This window comes from Juglans microcarpa x Juglans regia, chromosome 8S (assembly GCF_004785595.1).
Source record: "Juglans microcarpa x Juglans regia isolate MS1-56 chromosome 8S, Jm3101_v1.0, whole genome shotgun sequence".
Classification (NCBI taxonomy): Eukaryota; Viridiplantae; Streptophyta; class Magnoliopsida; order Fagales; family Juglandaceae; genus Juglans; species Juglans microcarpa x Juglans regia.
This window is the reverse complement of record NC_054609.1, coordinates 15,402,698-15,417,469: the sequence shown is the minus strand read 5'-3', so window position 1 is coordinate 15,417,469 and position 14,772 is coordinate 15,402,698. Positions and strand designations below refer to the sequence as shown.

General features: G+C 35.7%; 1 protein-coding gene across 1 annotated transcript; it reads right to left on the bottom strand.

The window, feature by feature from the left end:
• Positions 1-7,483: 7,483 nt before the first annotated feature.
• Positions 7,484-9,253, bottom strand: LOC121244256. Its single transcript, XM_041142270.1, has 2 exons — positions 9,047-9,253; positions 7,484-8,698 (listed from the first exon to the last, which is right to left on the bottom strand). Exons 1-2 carry the CDS (start codon positions 9,251-9,253, stop codon positions 7,484-7,486), a joined length of 1,422 nt encoding a protein of 473 aa, XP_040998204.1.
• Between the last annotated feature and the right edge of the window lie 5,519 nt (positions 9,254-14,772).

Genomic DNA, 14,772 nt, shown 5'->3' with positions numbered 1-14,772 from the left:
TTTTAGTATGATAGGCATGAACCTGTCGTATAGTAGGCTTGAACTTTTAGCATTTTGTTTTAAATTATCTAAGCTTGAAAGGGGAACGACGTGGTCTAATCAAACTCATTGGAACAAAGAATGAAGTCATGAACCGATGAAGGTAACAACTTCTAAACACAAAAGAATCTAAGGTTTGAGATTCTATAGGATTTATGAAACGAGTTTATGGAATCTGAGGTGGTAGGTTCAACAAGCTTTTGAGGAGTTAATTAAATTGGTGGTTTTAGCTTTTGGCGACTCTGAGAAACAATTTGATAACATTTGGGATTTTAGAAACTACAAGCTTTAAGAGACGATTGTTATTAGATCTAAGGTCATCGATCTTGTAGACTTCGGAAAATGATTCTTATATGATATAAGGTTTTAAAATTGCAGACTTTAAGGACTGATTTTATATATATATATATATATTGAGTTTTTAGTTCTGCAGACTTGGTTTGCAAGCTTGATCAATTTGGAAGTTAATTAGTCAGCAACCATTAGAATGTGAGTTTTGAGCAAATGTATTGATGTGGAGATTTACTAGAAGCGAATTTCTCTATGATGTTTGAAGGTACTGGTTATGTAGATTTTCGAAAATGATTGCACTTTATGGCGATATGGAAAGTTAGTAGTTCTGAAAATGTTTATTATTGAGTTTGAGGTTATAGGGTTGGTAGATTTTAGGAAACGATTCTTATAAAATTTAAGGATTATAGATGGTGCAAATTTAGGAAATGATTTTGTCGATGCTAAGGATATGGGTTCATCAGGATGTTGGAAATGGTGGTTTATGTGATGGTATAGAATGTGATCAAGATAGTTTGAGAATAGGATTGGGTGGACTTTAGTGGCAAATGATATTGAGTTTAGCACCACTAGGATAAGGCAAGTTAGATCTGGGGTCTTGAGTACATTAGTATTTGCTATCGGGATGAAATTTATACGCACTTTTAACTATTTGGATGAGCTTGTATTGAACTTTTAAGCACAATGCATACTATAGATGGGATGCACAGACTTTTAACTAGTTGAGTGTCTTGGATTAAGTTGTGTTTTGGATTACCTACAATGTAAAGCCGTTTGCTTAAATATGCACCGACGTGTGTAGGAGTTGATGTAGTATTCTAAATCTCCTCTCCCACGAATGCTTTAAGTATAGTTACCGTGGGATTCGCTCTCCTGTGTTATCGACTTGACTCCTCCCAATTACTTAGACCTTCTTACACTCATACTTGGAACTTTCTCTATTAGATCATTCCATGGATTCTTTGCCAGTGGTTTGCATGGCCTGGCTTAGCTTGTTTTTAAATTGTGGTACTTTTCTTTTGAAATTTTCTAAGTCGCCCTTTCAAATCTTTTGGGAAATGATGAGAAAACCACCTCTTTTGTGACCTTTAAAATTGGGCTTTGAGGGAAATTTTATTATTTTGTTTTTGTCTATTCACTTTTTCTACTTATTTTGTGAATTCAACCTCTTTATCCGAGTCAGTGAAACCTTTTGGCGACTTGGTGATTTGAAAAGAGTTTTGGACCAACCTTGTATCCAACTACCTTGTTGCAGCCTTCTCAATTTTGTTGCAAACCATATTGTTCTTTAGTCATTTGACAAAGCAACCTTTTGTGACAAATTGTGACTTCATTCATTGGATCGATTTCCTTTCACCGTTAGGAAACCTTAGAGTAAATCCTAACTATCACCTCATCACATTGACTTCTTGCCACTTTATCTTGGCAACTCAACCTCATCCTTAACATGGGCTTTACTTAGTTTATGGGATTCTTATTTTTTAGATCACTTTAGGAAGCTGTTGGAAATGATGTGCTAGGTAGACTCCTTTAAGCGTTAAATCTTTACCCATTGATATGTTGATATGTATTTCGGTATTTGGAATGCTTAGGTCTATTGGTAGTGGTATATTGTAATTGATCTCTTGTGCATTTTCGTGGAGTAATGGTTTTGACTAGCATGCAAGAGATTGACTCATAGTATATGTGTGTGTATAAATTTTGTAGAGTAGTAGTCTTTGTCTCATTTAAGCGTGGAAGGAGTTTCATAGGTAGGTGTTGAAGTGGATTTGATAGAATAATGTTAGATTCAAGGGGTCTTAGCCATAGGCTTTTTGGTGAGATGATCAGAGTGTGCTACCAAAGCATGTTACGTAGTGAAGTAATGCTTGGTAGAATTTTTTGTGTTTATCTTCAAGAATCAGTCGTGACTTGAGGTCAGGTAGGAATTTAAAGTTTGTGGCTATACTTTCCTTTGGAGATTTAATGTTTGGTTGTGCAATTATGGACACTGATGCTTAACTTGAGAATAGACTAATAAGTCACCAAAGTGTGTGTGCAATTCAGGCTTGGAAGTTGAAGCTTAGGCATCAACAGTAAATGGCATACCATAGTTTATGAGGTAATAAAACATTAGGATCCATGGGTGTTGTAGAATAGTTTCTTGTCGATTGGAGATTTTGAACTGCATAGTCTGCCTTGAAGTTTTAAACGTGACGTGCTATTGGAAGAACTATTGTGCTAATACTAGAACTTATGGAAGTAGAGGCAAAGATAATTAGCTTGATGAGCCATTTGGAAGTAGCAATAGTTAGTGAAGCAAATTTTGGGGACGAAACTCTTTTTAAGGGGGGAGGATGTGAAGCCCAAGTTTGTTCTTCTATGTGTGTTTTCCTTTGGTAAGCCCAAGTGGTTGTATAAGTGGGTTTTGCTATAATGCTTAATATTATATACTTTAATATATAGTATATACTATATACTATATTATATGCTATATATAAATAGTATAGACATCGTTTGAACGTTAAATATTGGTGTTCCAACAGTGCATTGTAAACAACATCGGTCAAACGTTTCAAATGTAAAATCGTTCAAATGTAAAATCGTTCAAATGTAAAATCGTTTCAAACAAAATCGTTCAAATGTAAAACTAACATTCGAATGGTATAACACATATAAAAGACGTTTGGCTTTTTCAATATTTCACATTCTCTCCCTCTAAATCCAGACGTCGTCAAATGCTCCCGTGCTTTTGGGCCATCGTCGTTACCGCCATCGTCAAATACCACTTCTAGTCAAAAGGTACACAACTTAATTAGGAATGTTTAATGGGTTGATTTTGTGTTATTTTCAATGATTTGTTTTATAGAACATAGTAAAATTAACAGTTTTCATCATTGGACACCATAGGTGGCTGGAAAACACAAGGTCGGGATGCCTCAATGCACATCCCAGCCTTGTATGTGTATTATTTGTGGAAGAATGAAAGGAATTGGTGGATTCCTTTCGTTTCAATGGCAACCGAGCCATTGCTGAGCTCGTTCCAGAAACCGTTCGAACAATGGTTATTCGTTCAAACGTTACAGACTCATGTCTCGAACGGTTGAGATATTGTTCAAATATTTATTAAACATGGCATTCAAATACATTGTTGGATTATGGGATCTAATGATCTCCCTTAGGGACACACTAGACTTACAGGAGTCCATCGATGCTTGACAGCCCAACCTGCCGATGCACCTTGTGTGCACTGTGAAGCCCCTCATGCCCATCCGCAGTACATATAGATGTGGGGCTCTGTGCTGCCAAAGTGTATAAGGAAATAAAGTTGCGCCTCTCCTAACAGCAATTGCTTTTGGCCTAGTGCTAAGCGCTTGATCCTAACACATATATTTGACGTTAGAATGGTTTAGTCCTTTCAATAATGTTTGAATGGTTATGTAACTATCCGAAAACTGTTATACCGTTCAAATCCTTAATGATTTGATCGAACGGTATAACACAAAACAGTTTTAAATTATATCAATTAGCATATAATTTTATGAAGGTTTATGTATCATATTTTGTAACTAATTTTCTTTTTTTTTTTTAAACATTTAAGGGTATAAAGTCTTATAGGGGACAGAAGTGTGGCAGACCAGGTCAACCCTCCAACAAACCAGCTCGAGAAAGGGCTATTTTGTTAGAGCGTCGGGTAAAGATCTCCGACTTTCAAGACCTTCTCTGGGAGGGTCATTCCTTGACAAATGTCTTCGTCAAGCGTGGTTGGACACCAATCCTCGAATAGAAGGATGAAGTATGGGACCTCGCTTCCTATATCGACATTTGTCTCTAAGTTTTATAGAGAACTCGGTGGTTCCAGCTGAGATGATGATGAGGCATACATGATCTTAGTCCGAGGAGTCTCAATTACATTTTCAGCAAACAAATTGCATTAGTAGCTCACAATTGCGCACTGCATATCCAAACATGTTGCCCAGGGAGTCTATAGCTATGGGTGATGGGGAAACTACTGAGGATGAGGGCTTTGATAGAGATGGAATCGATGGCCTTGCTGATCATGAGGTGAGGCATTTGGTTGTTGGTTCAGATGTTCTTCCCTATGATGGGACAAAGAGCATCAAATAGGCCGATTTATTTGGTTTCTTCAAGATCATAAACTTAATCATTGCCAACAACATCAATCCTCAGTAGCACAAGACAGAGGTTGACATGGATTGGGCGACGTTTATGATGTGCATTGCTGGTGGGGTGCCTATCTACCTAGTGGGTTATATATTCGCTAGAATTTGATCCGAGGCCCACTACATTACGTTGGATATATTGCCATTTGGGATCTTGATCACACAATTTCTGCTACATGCTGGGGTCCTGTCAAATATTGTTGAGCGTGTCCGAGAGCCGATTGGACCAATCAACTCCTCAACCCTGTCACGAAGCACGGGACACTCGAGACTTCATCTTCGTGTACCTATTCCAGAGCCGACCGATACTCAAGGAGATGCACACCTGAGTGATCGTGCAGTATCGACCGGTGAGACATCCACGCAGGCCGAGACACCATGCATTGCTACTCGTGACGAGATTGCAGATATACTGCATGTAGAGTTCCGCACACAGACATCGGAGGTGATTGATGCAGTACATACAAAGATCCATAGTGACATCTCTGACATACGTACAGAGATTGATTCCATCTCTTTGACTCTGGTCACAACAGTACTCGGCTAACACAGCTAGAGACACGCCTAGCTATAGTCGAGGATGTGGTTAGAGAGTTGGGTCAGTAGTAGTCTGTATCTTTTATTTGCTCTTTTGTTTTTGTTTTATATAAACAATATATTGTGTTTTGTAAAATTAATTTAATTATGAATGTTGTTTTTTTTTTCTAAGCTAACTACTGATTTCTATTATATATATTCTTTAATTGTTAATTTCTTTTATAAGTTAAATATTTCTCCATAATTAAGTAAGGTATTGTGTTGGTATCAAAAGTTGTAAAAATTTTGTCATCGCTCGAACGAAATATATAACCATTCGAACGTTTCGCCATTCCCATTTGATCATTGATTAACCTATTAGTTCGAACAATATAGTAATTTGTTTGAACGGCACGTCAATATCCCAAAAATTTTAGTGACTTAACCCACCAACTTCCCCTTCGATCATATATAATATTAGTTTGAACATTGATTAACCTTGACGTTTGAACGTTATTGTATTTATTTCGAACGGTAAGTCAATGTCCCGTTAAATTTAGTTAGTTAACGCACCGAATTCTCTTTTGACCATATATAATATGCGATCGAATGTTTATTTTACATTGTTTGAACATTTTGGTAAATGTTTGAATGGTGGTTTTGTTAGTGACAAAATCTACCGTCCCTACATATACCGTTCAAACAAAAAATTCATTATTCGAACGGCTAACGCCTTCTGTTGTTTTTTAGTGAATTTCATCCCTACAAATAATTTTTTGGGACAATTTTTATTTTGTCCCAAAATCTTATTTTTGTCATAATGAAGGCTTTTCTCTTTGAAAGTTTGATGGGTCACTTTAATCCCTTCTTATAGCCTTAAAATAGTCGTAGGTGCTAATTATTTAAAAAATAATGCTACTTTGTCCCTCCATTTTGATCACTCATGTACTTATTTTTTAAAAAAAAATCTTTTACTTACTAATTAAGGAAGTGACTATTTGTGTATTGATACTTTTTTATATTTTTAAAAAATATTTAAAAGTGTTAAAAAATATGGAAAAAATTAAAAATGTGAGTTTTGCTTGGGGGCACACCCAACGGTCACTGCTAGGCAGCACCCTAGCAGCACTCTTATTTAAAATTATTAATAATAAATATAATAGTAATATTGCCCAGATGACTAACACAAGAGGGGGTGAATTGGATTGTATTTAAAAATTAATAATTATAAACCAAATACACAATATAAAATATGAATAAAATACGAATCAGTAGTAAATATAAAGAGTAAGGATAGAAGAGAAGCAAACTCAGTATTTTAATGAGGTTTAGCCCAACTGCCTCTGTCCTCGCCTCAAGCTACCTCTTGAGGATTCCCAAATTTACTATTCAAACTCCTTTATGTGGAGATAGAAACCTATTACACCTTTGAGCAGAACCGGTACAAAGAATCCGTGTAGAACACCATCTACACTTACAATCACCTTATACGTGGTGACTCAACTATTCCCTGTGTAGAACACCTTCTACACGCACAAGGGTTATATACACCCTTTTATTGATACACGAGCTAATAGTGGGTAGATTATCAGAGAACACTCTCAAATGAGTGAAATGAAAACAATACAGCACAAAACTATATATTTCTCAAAATGAACTAGTGTTAAGGCTCAATGCTTAGAGAAGAGAGATTGAAAGCTGTTGATGAATGAATGTTATAAAGGTTGTAGTTGATGTGTGGTGTGATGATCTCAAATGAATTATTTATAAACATATGAGACTTCATTTTCAAATTTTTAAAAATTCACATGTCAAATAGGAGCACCACTAACTTTTCATAATTTTCAAATAAAAAATTCTCCCTTTTGCAATTGTCAAATTAGACAACATCATTCACTTTTCAAGATTTTCAAATCTAATCTTTTACTTTTCGCATATGACAAAAGGAGCATTATTTACTTTTCAAAATTTCCAAACAAAATCATCTACCTTTTGCATATGTCAAAAAGAGCATCAATCACTTTTCAAATTCTCAAACAAAACATGCACATGTGAAAGATGACAATCAATCATCTTTTCAAATTTTTCAAAATTCAAACTTTTAATCATGTCATGCACATGTGAAAAATGACAATCAATTATCTTTCAAATTTTCAAATTTCAATATTGTTTTTTAAATATCTCATGCACATGTGAAAAATGCAAGTTGATGCTTTATAAAAATATATATATATTTTGAGCCTTAATCCAATTTCTAATTTTTCAAGAGATGTACAAAATTACTCTAAAAGCTTTATTTGTAAGTTTGTTCCCTTTCTTGCTCATACTTGATTTATTGATATGCATGTATCCATTGTGTAGACAACTTGAGTTAGGGACTCCTTTATGCTTGAATTCATTTATTATATATCAACAAAATTCATATGCAAATATATAATTATATGGAACTTGAAAAAATAATAGAGGATTTTTCTTTAACTCACCCTTTGGCCAGACCATTCTTCATACTTTCCCAAAGTAATGGATAAAGCTTTTGAAGAAGGCTTGCTTCCATTCGCAAAGATCACTATATCATCTATATATAAAAGAAGGGAAATAAGCAGAGTCCCTCTTGGACAATAATAAGCACCAATAGATCCATCTAGAAAATTTTGCCTAAGCAACCTTGATAATATAACCTCCACAACTATCAAAAGATAAGGAAAAATTGGATCTCCTTGCCTCAGTCTCCTCTCTGCTTGAAAAAAACCCTTGGGGACACCATTCATAACAACATAAAAGCAAGGAGAGGAAATACACTGGCAAAACATACAACAAACAGGTTTCGAAAAACCAAATCCTGAAAGAACATGAATGAGAAAATTCCAATCAACACTATCATATTCCTTTGCCATATCAATTTTCAATACCACATTGCCTCCCCTACTCGGCTTATTGATGCTTTGAATCAATTCCTGTGTCATACTGATATTCCCAAAAATACTCCTCCATCGAATAAACACTCCCTGCTCCTGTGAAATAATTATAGGGAGAAAAGGTGACAACCGACCCACTAGTATCTTTGAATAGATTTTGTAAAAAATTGAACAAAGACTACTAGGTCGAAATTTCTCAAAACCCTGAGGATTTTTCACTTTAGGAATAAGCACCAAAAAGGAAGAAGAAAAAAATCTGGGAGAGGGTGAACCCCTGAACAAATCATGAACAGCTTCCACAACCTCACCACCAACAATATCCCAACAAGACTTATAGAAACCAGACCCAAACCCATCTGGGCTTGGGCTACTGTTAATAGAAATAGACAAAACAGCATCTTTAACTTCTTGGATTGAAGGAAACTCTAAAAACTGACTATTACCAGAATCACCTACCACTTTGTCCACCAAAGAGGATAAATCTGGTAACGACCCTAAGTGAGAAGATGCCGAGAATTTTTTTAAAAACTCCACTGCACCCAAGTGCACTTCCTTAGGGGATTGTAGCCATACACCATAACTCAACTTCATCTCTCTAACCACCTTATTGGACCTAGAAGAAACAGCACAGAAGAAGCTAGCATTAGCCTCTCCCTGCTCAATCCATGCTTGTTTAGCTTGCTGCGCCAACCTAGTTTCCTCCCTACTAACCCATGTAGCTAGCTCTACCTTAGTAGCCACCAAATCAAGTTTCGTATCTTCCGAGGGCCCATTCTGAAGTTGCAACTCCAGAACATGAACCCTTTCTTCCAACTGTCAAAACCTTCCTTGTTCCACCGCCTCAACACCCCTTTAAGGAGTTTGAGTTTTTTTGCCAACCAAACCATACTCGAGCCATACTGTGGATTCCTCCAAGCCTCCTTCACACAATCCCCAAAAGTTTTCATGTGAGAGCCACATATTATGAAATTTAAAAGGACGAAAACCATAACCTTGATCTTGGGTTTTCAAAGAGACCACCATAGGAGAATGATCAGACGTAAGTCTTGGAAGATACTTTAAACTAGCTTCATGAAATTCTAGTAACCACGACAAGTTTACCAAAGCCCTATCCAACCTTACCCAACTTCTAGCACTTCCATGACGATCATTACACCAGGACATGGAATTTCCTTCAAACTTCAAATCAACCAACCCCACCACATCTATAAAATCATTAAATTCCTTCAAAGCAATAATTGGTCTCGACCTCCCACCTATCCTCTCCCCATCACCACTCATGACATTGAAATCGTCCAACACAATCCAAGGAATGGATCCTTGCCTCATATGAGATAAATCTTCCCAAAGCTTCCTTCTTTCCAAATACATACACTTCGCATAAATAAAGATACTAACAAACTTAACATTATGTACTACCACAGAAACACTTTGATTAGTTAAACTATCTATTGAAATACATACCCCTTTTTTCCACAACACCCATAGCTTACATCCAACTTCCTCATTCGAAATACAGCCCTCAAACAAAAGCCTTTGTTGTAAAAATTTCTTTCGGTTATCATTACCAAATGGTTCAACAATAGCCACACTACTAGGTTGTAGATTCCTTACCAATTTCAATAGCCTTCTTTGAGAGGTGTCGAGCCCTCTAAGATTCCAAAATAAAACTAGATTCATTAATCAAGTCTTAGAGGCCTGCTCTTGGCCCTAACCGAACTTTGAACTCTAGTTCCCACATTTCCCACTTTATTTCCTCGATCATCAGAATCTGAAAGAAAATCTTTCTCCCTTTGTAAGTGGGTTGGGCTATTCAAAACTTCCGAAACAGAGAGAGTCTACAAGGCACCCATCTGCACAGGCGCATCCTGCAGCCCCTCACATTGCTGCAAATCATCCATCTCAACTAGAGTTGGCATATCCCTATCCCCCTGATCACAAATGGCAAAATCTCCTCCATTCTTCTTAGCCTCCACTACTGCAACAACATTACTAGGACCCCTCTCCACTTCCTTCAGTTGGTCTAAAGCAAACACACTGTCTTGCAAAATAGGTGATGGTAACAGAGGTTCCACGCGGACTAGATTTTCAACCTCCTCTCGCTCTTCCCCTTCACTATAAGGCATATTTATAGAGAAGGGAATGCACCTGCTGATTTGCTTGCCAGAATGGGATCAAAAGGTATTTCGAGTAGTTGGAACTCTTTCTCAAGAATTCTACAGCTGCTTAGTGGCTTATTGCATACCGACAAGCTTGGAATTCCTTATTTTAGGAATGCGTTGTAAGTTGGTTGGTTCAGTGGGTTTGGCATGGATTTTTTTTTTTTTTTTTTTTTTTTTTTTGGTTGTTTCCAAGGAGGAAGGGTGATGTTTTTTCCACTATTGTCTTTCTTTAAGGTTTGTAGTAAGGTTTTTCTCCGCCACAAGTGAGAGTCTTTTTATAAAAATAGAGGTGGCTTGAAATAAAAAAAATATATATATATGGAACTTGAAATCTTGGGTTCAACAAATAACTTACAAGAATTGCAAGAGACGAGAAGTGCAAAAGGGTAGTAATAAAGAGCGGAAATAATAATGAACAAAAAAAAGAACTGACAAAAAGTGGAAAAGATATAAAAAAATACAAGAGACGGGTAATGAAATAATCAACACCATTTTTTTACGATATACCCAACGACAATCAGTTCATGCAAGGTCTAGTGTCATACTACATTGTCCCATGAAGACACCGTATTAATACTCAAAAGATGCAATATGTAACTGACTATATATAAGTAAATGTGTAACTTTTCTGCAATCATGAGTACTAGCTAGCTTTGAGTCTTTGACGAAGACGACATTACTCATGCCGGTTCTTCTACTATAAATTCTTCTTCTAATTAAATTTGATTCAAAGCCACTAAATGTGGTTTAGATCAACAACAATTAGCTATCCATTTTAAATTATGAAATCATGTATTAGAACATGCTAAAGAGCAGCTAGCTGAGGTAGCGCAATACATTACATGACAGACATTATTTTAGCATTTATATAGATAATAGATGTGTTTCTTTGTTTCTATGTTTGCTGATTAGCGGCACAATCTTTTGGAATTTCATTCGGGAAGTGCAGTTTTTATTTATAACTTTGACACCTCCACGTTCTAGTACTGAAAACATTTTATACTGTTTAGTTGCAATTGATTTCGTAGATGATTTGGTGTGTGCTTGAACAGGGGAGGTGCTCGATCGATTGCATCTAAAGGGCACAATCCATATCTTTTAAGCTCATTTTTCTGGTTGTGAGAATCCCTTTTCCCTGATCGAAGAGTTGGGAAAATGTCTTACGAGCGCTAGCTGTATAAGGTAAGCAATTATTGAGCAATGCTGCTGAGTCTTTTTTTTTTTTTTTTGGTTCTTTTGGAGTCATTAGGTACGATGTTTAGTTAATTCTCATAATTTTTTCAATAATTTTTTCTTTTTATGATCTGTGATCACCTTATTTTAGCCTTCGACATGGTAAGCAAACTGAATAATACAATGCTAAACCAACAATGATCAGCACAGAATAATAATGGGATTTACTAATTTCATTTGGAATTTAAACCCCCCCACCCCACCTTTTTTTTTTTTTTTTTTTTTTTTTTTGAATCAAGCAAATTACCTTTTGACCCTATGCCGAACCCATGAAGAATAATAAGAATCTCAACCACTTTCAAAGTCGGCTATTCTAACCTGCGCGAATATAAGTTCATAAAGACTTGGAACGCATAGTAGAGAAATTTAGGCTGCATTTGGTTGCTGAGGTGATATCAAATGATCTAAGTTGATTTATGAATATTAATGTTTTGTGGGTCTCATTGAGATGTGTTTGAATGTATGAAATATATTGAAATATGTTTTTCTTTTTATGAAAAGTTGAAAAAGTAGTAGGTCCCATCAATAATTGATTTAAGATATGTTGAAATGCATGTGTTTTACACCCAAAAATGTCCTTAGGTCCCGTTTGGTTTCACAGATGGATTATTACATCTTATCTCGTCTCGTCTCGTCTTAACATTCAAATATCATTTAAACACAAATATTTTTCAATTTCAGATTATCAAATTTTTAACTTTTTCATCTCATCATTAAAACTTTTCTAAATTTCCAAACAAAACACAAAAAGTAATTTGATTTTTTCAAATCTCAAAACAAAAACAATATTAAAAAATTATATTCTAACAATATTTTAATTTTTTAATATTTTTATTCAACTTTTTTTCTCTCATTTTCCAAAATCTCGTAAAATTATTTCACTACTATCACAAACTATTCACTGATTTCTCATCTCATGATCTCATTTGTATAACCAAACGAGGTCTTAGTGTCCAAGGAAAATTCATTATTAAATATAATATTTTTTTTCATTCACCAAACCAAAGGAAAAGGCCTGATTTTTTTGTAGTGATTATAACATTCATTATAATTCTAGGGCCTAAGTCTCATTGAAAATTCATCAAAAATAACAATAGATCCTTATTGGATTTGTTCATCAACCGAGCCGTCACAAACAGAATCAGACTCCACATGAAGAAGTCCAATAAGTAACACTCGGAAGTTGCAACAACTTGTATTATTCTTTTGAAACGCAACAACTTGCATTATTCTTTTGAAGCATCTACTAGCATCAAGGATCAAATAAATATTCATGAGAGGTATGTATAGGGAAAGACAAATCATATTCTCAATCAGTTAAACAAAAGGTATTTTTTTCTACACCAGTTTCTGTTATTTATATGGATACACGACATCATCATTAACAACAATAAAGTTTCACGAACAGTAAAACATACCTATTCATATTCATAATCCCAATTAAGTGGGTTCCTTAGGATCGATGGATACTACATTGGAAGAATCCGATCCCATTCTTCGTCTTTATCCATGAGATGCAAAGCATGATCTGACAAATGCACTAGTTGACCATAGAACATAGTAGTAAAATAACACTTTACTAAATGTGTAGGCCGGATTCCTACACCGCACACCTGCCAGATTGGAATCAACCACCCCCCGGCCGGCCCAACCGAGTCATTTGCCCTCTACTTCCCTCCCCAAAATCTTCCCCAACAATGGCGTCTGTGGCGTCCTCCGAAAAACTCTGTCTATCTCTCACTCACAAACGCATTGACACGATGACGGGCTAACTGACACGTGGGTCTCAGGCACAGGTTTGGAGCTTAGTATTACACTTTAAGGCTCCATTTGGATTGCAAGGTGATCTCATCTCATCTCATCTTAATATCCAAATACCACAAATACAAACACAAATACTTTTCAATTTCAAATATTCAACTTTTTCATCTAATCATTACAAATTTTTCAAACTTCTAGACAAAATACAAAAAATAATTCAACTTTTTCAAATCTCAAAACAAAAATTATATTAAAAAATTATATTCTAATAATATTTTTAACTTTATAATATTTTTATTCAACTTTTTTCCTCTCATTTTTTAAAATCGTATAAAATATCTTAATTTAAATCATTCCACTAGTATTTAAAAATTTATCATCTCATCTCATTTTATCTCATCTCAACATTCAAATGAGGCCTTTTAGGGGTCGTTTGCATTCAAAACCCACCTCAATCCACCTCAACTCATCTCAACTCATTTCACCTCATCATTACAACTTTCCCAATTCCTACACAAAATATAATAAACAATTCAATTTTTTCAAATCCTAAAATAACTTTTCCAAATTTTCACACAAAATATAATAAATAATTTAACTTTTATTCTACTATTCACGAACTATCTCAACACATCTGAACTCATCTCTGAATCCAAACCACTCTTTAAGTTGACTGCCCGCCTGCCTTACTCTCTGTGTGCAAATTTCTTTTTTATCTACTTCTGTATGACTGCCTCTCTATGTGCAAGTTGGCTGCTTGTGGGTCTCTGTCTTGTGCAAGTTGCCTGCCGGCTCTCTGTAAGTTGGTTGTAATTTTTGTTTTTACCCATCACCTGTTCGACGGAAGTACTGAACCAAAGATGCTTCTACTCATAGCGTTTCCAACTGGAGTGTCAGCGCAGCTATGATCTGAGAAGTCCATTTATCTCCCATTCGGTTATTGGGAAGAGCTTGGTTATTCTTTGAAAGTTCAGAGGAAATGAAAACCAGTTTGTTGAAGACCAGAATATTGATGGAGAAGAGAAGAGAGCAGGACGGGGAAAAGCTGGATGTACGTCTGAAAGCGAGACAGAAGATAGCAAAATGGGAACTAAAATGCTAATCTGCCCTTCGAAGAGAAGGAGAATAGAGTTGAACAGAGTTGAAACAGAAAATCTGTTTGGTTTGCCAGGCAGATCTTGGAGAGCTGAAAGGGAGGGAACCGTTACATGGCTCCCAGATCAGGTTTGCCATGTAACGGGGTGTGTGGTGTGCTTTAATCCTTTTTGTCAAGAAATAACTCAGAAAATGGAACAAGATGTAACCATCAATATCTTGTCCTGAAAGAACATTTTCAGCGTCAAAAACTGATTGCAGCTACGAGTGCGTGATGATAAATTACTCGACAAAACGAACACAGATAATATTATGATTGTGATCATTATGATATTGTGATGTTTATCTTTTATGGACTTCAAGAAATAAACTTAAAGGGATATTATGACTATGATCACTAGTTGCCTACTAATTATCATATTGTAAATTGGCATAGAGAGAAGGCAAGATGCCATTTTTTATTACTAATTTGCGTATTGCTGATCTTGAAAAAAATAAGGATAAAAAAGAGGTTCAGTATCTAGTTTCGTACCCTTGGGAGCCCAATGATTCCTCAACTTCGTCAAGATCATGAGCAAATGCCAATTAGTATGGAAA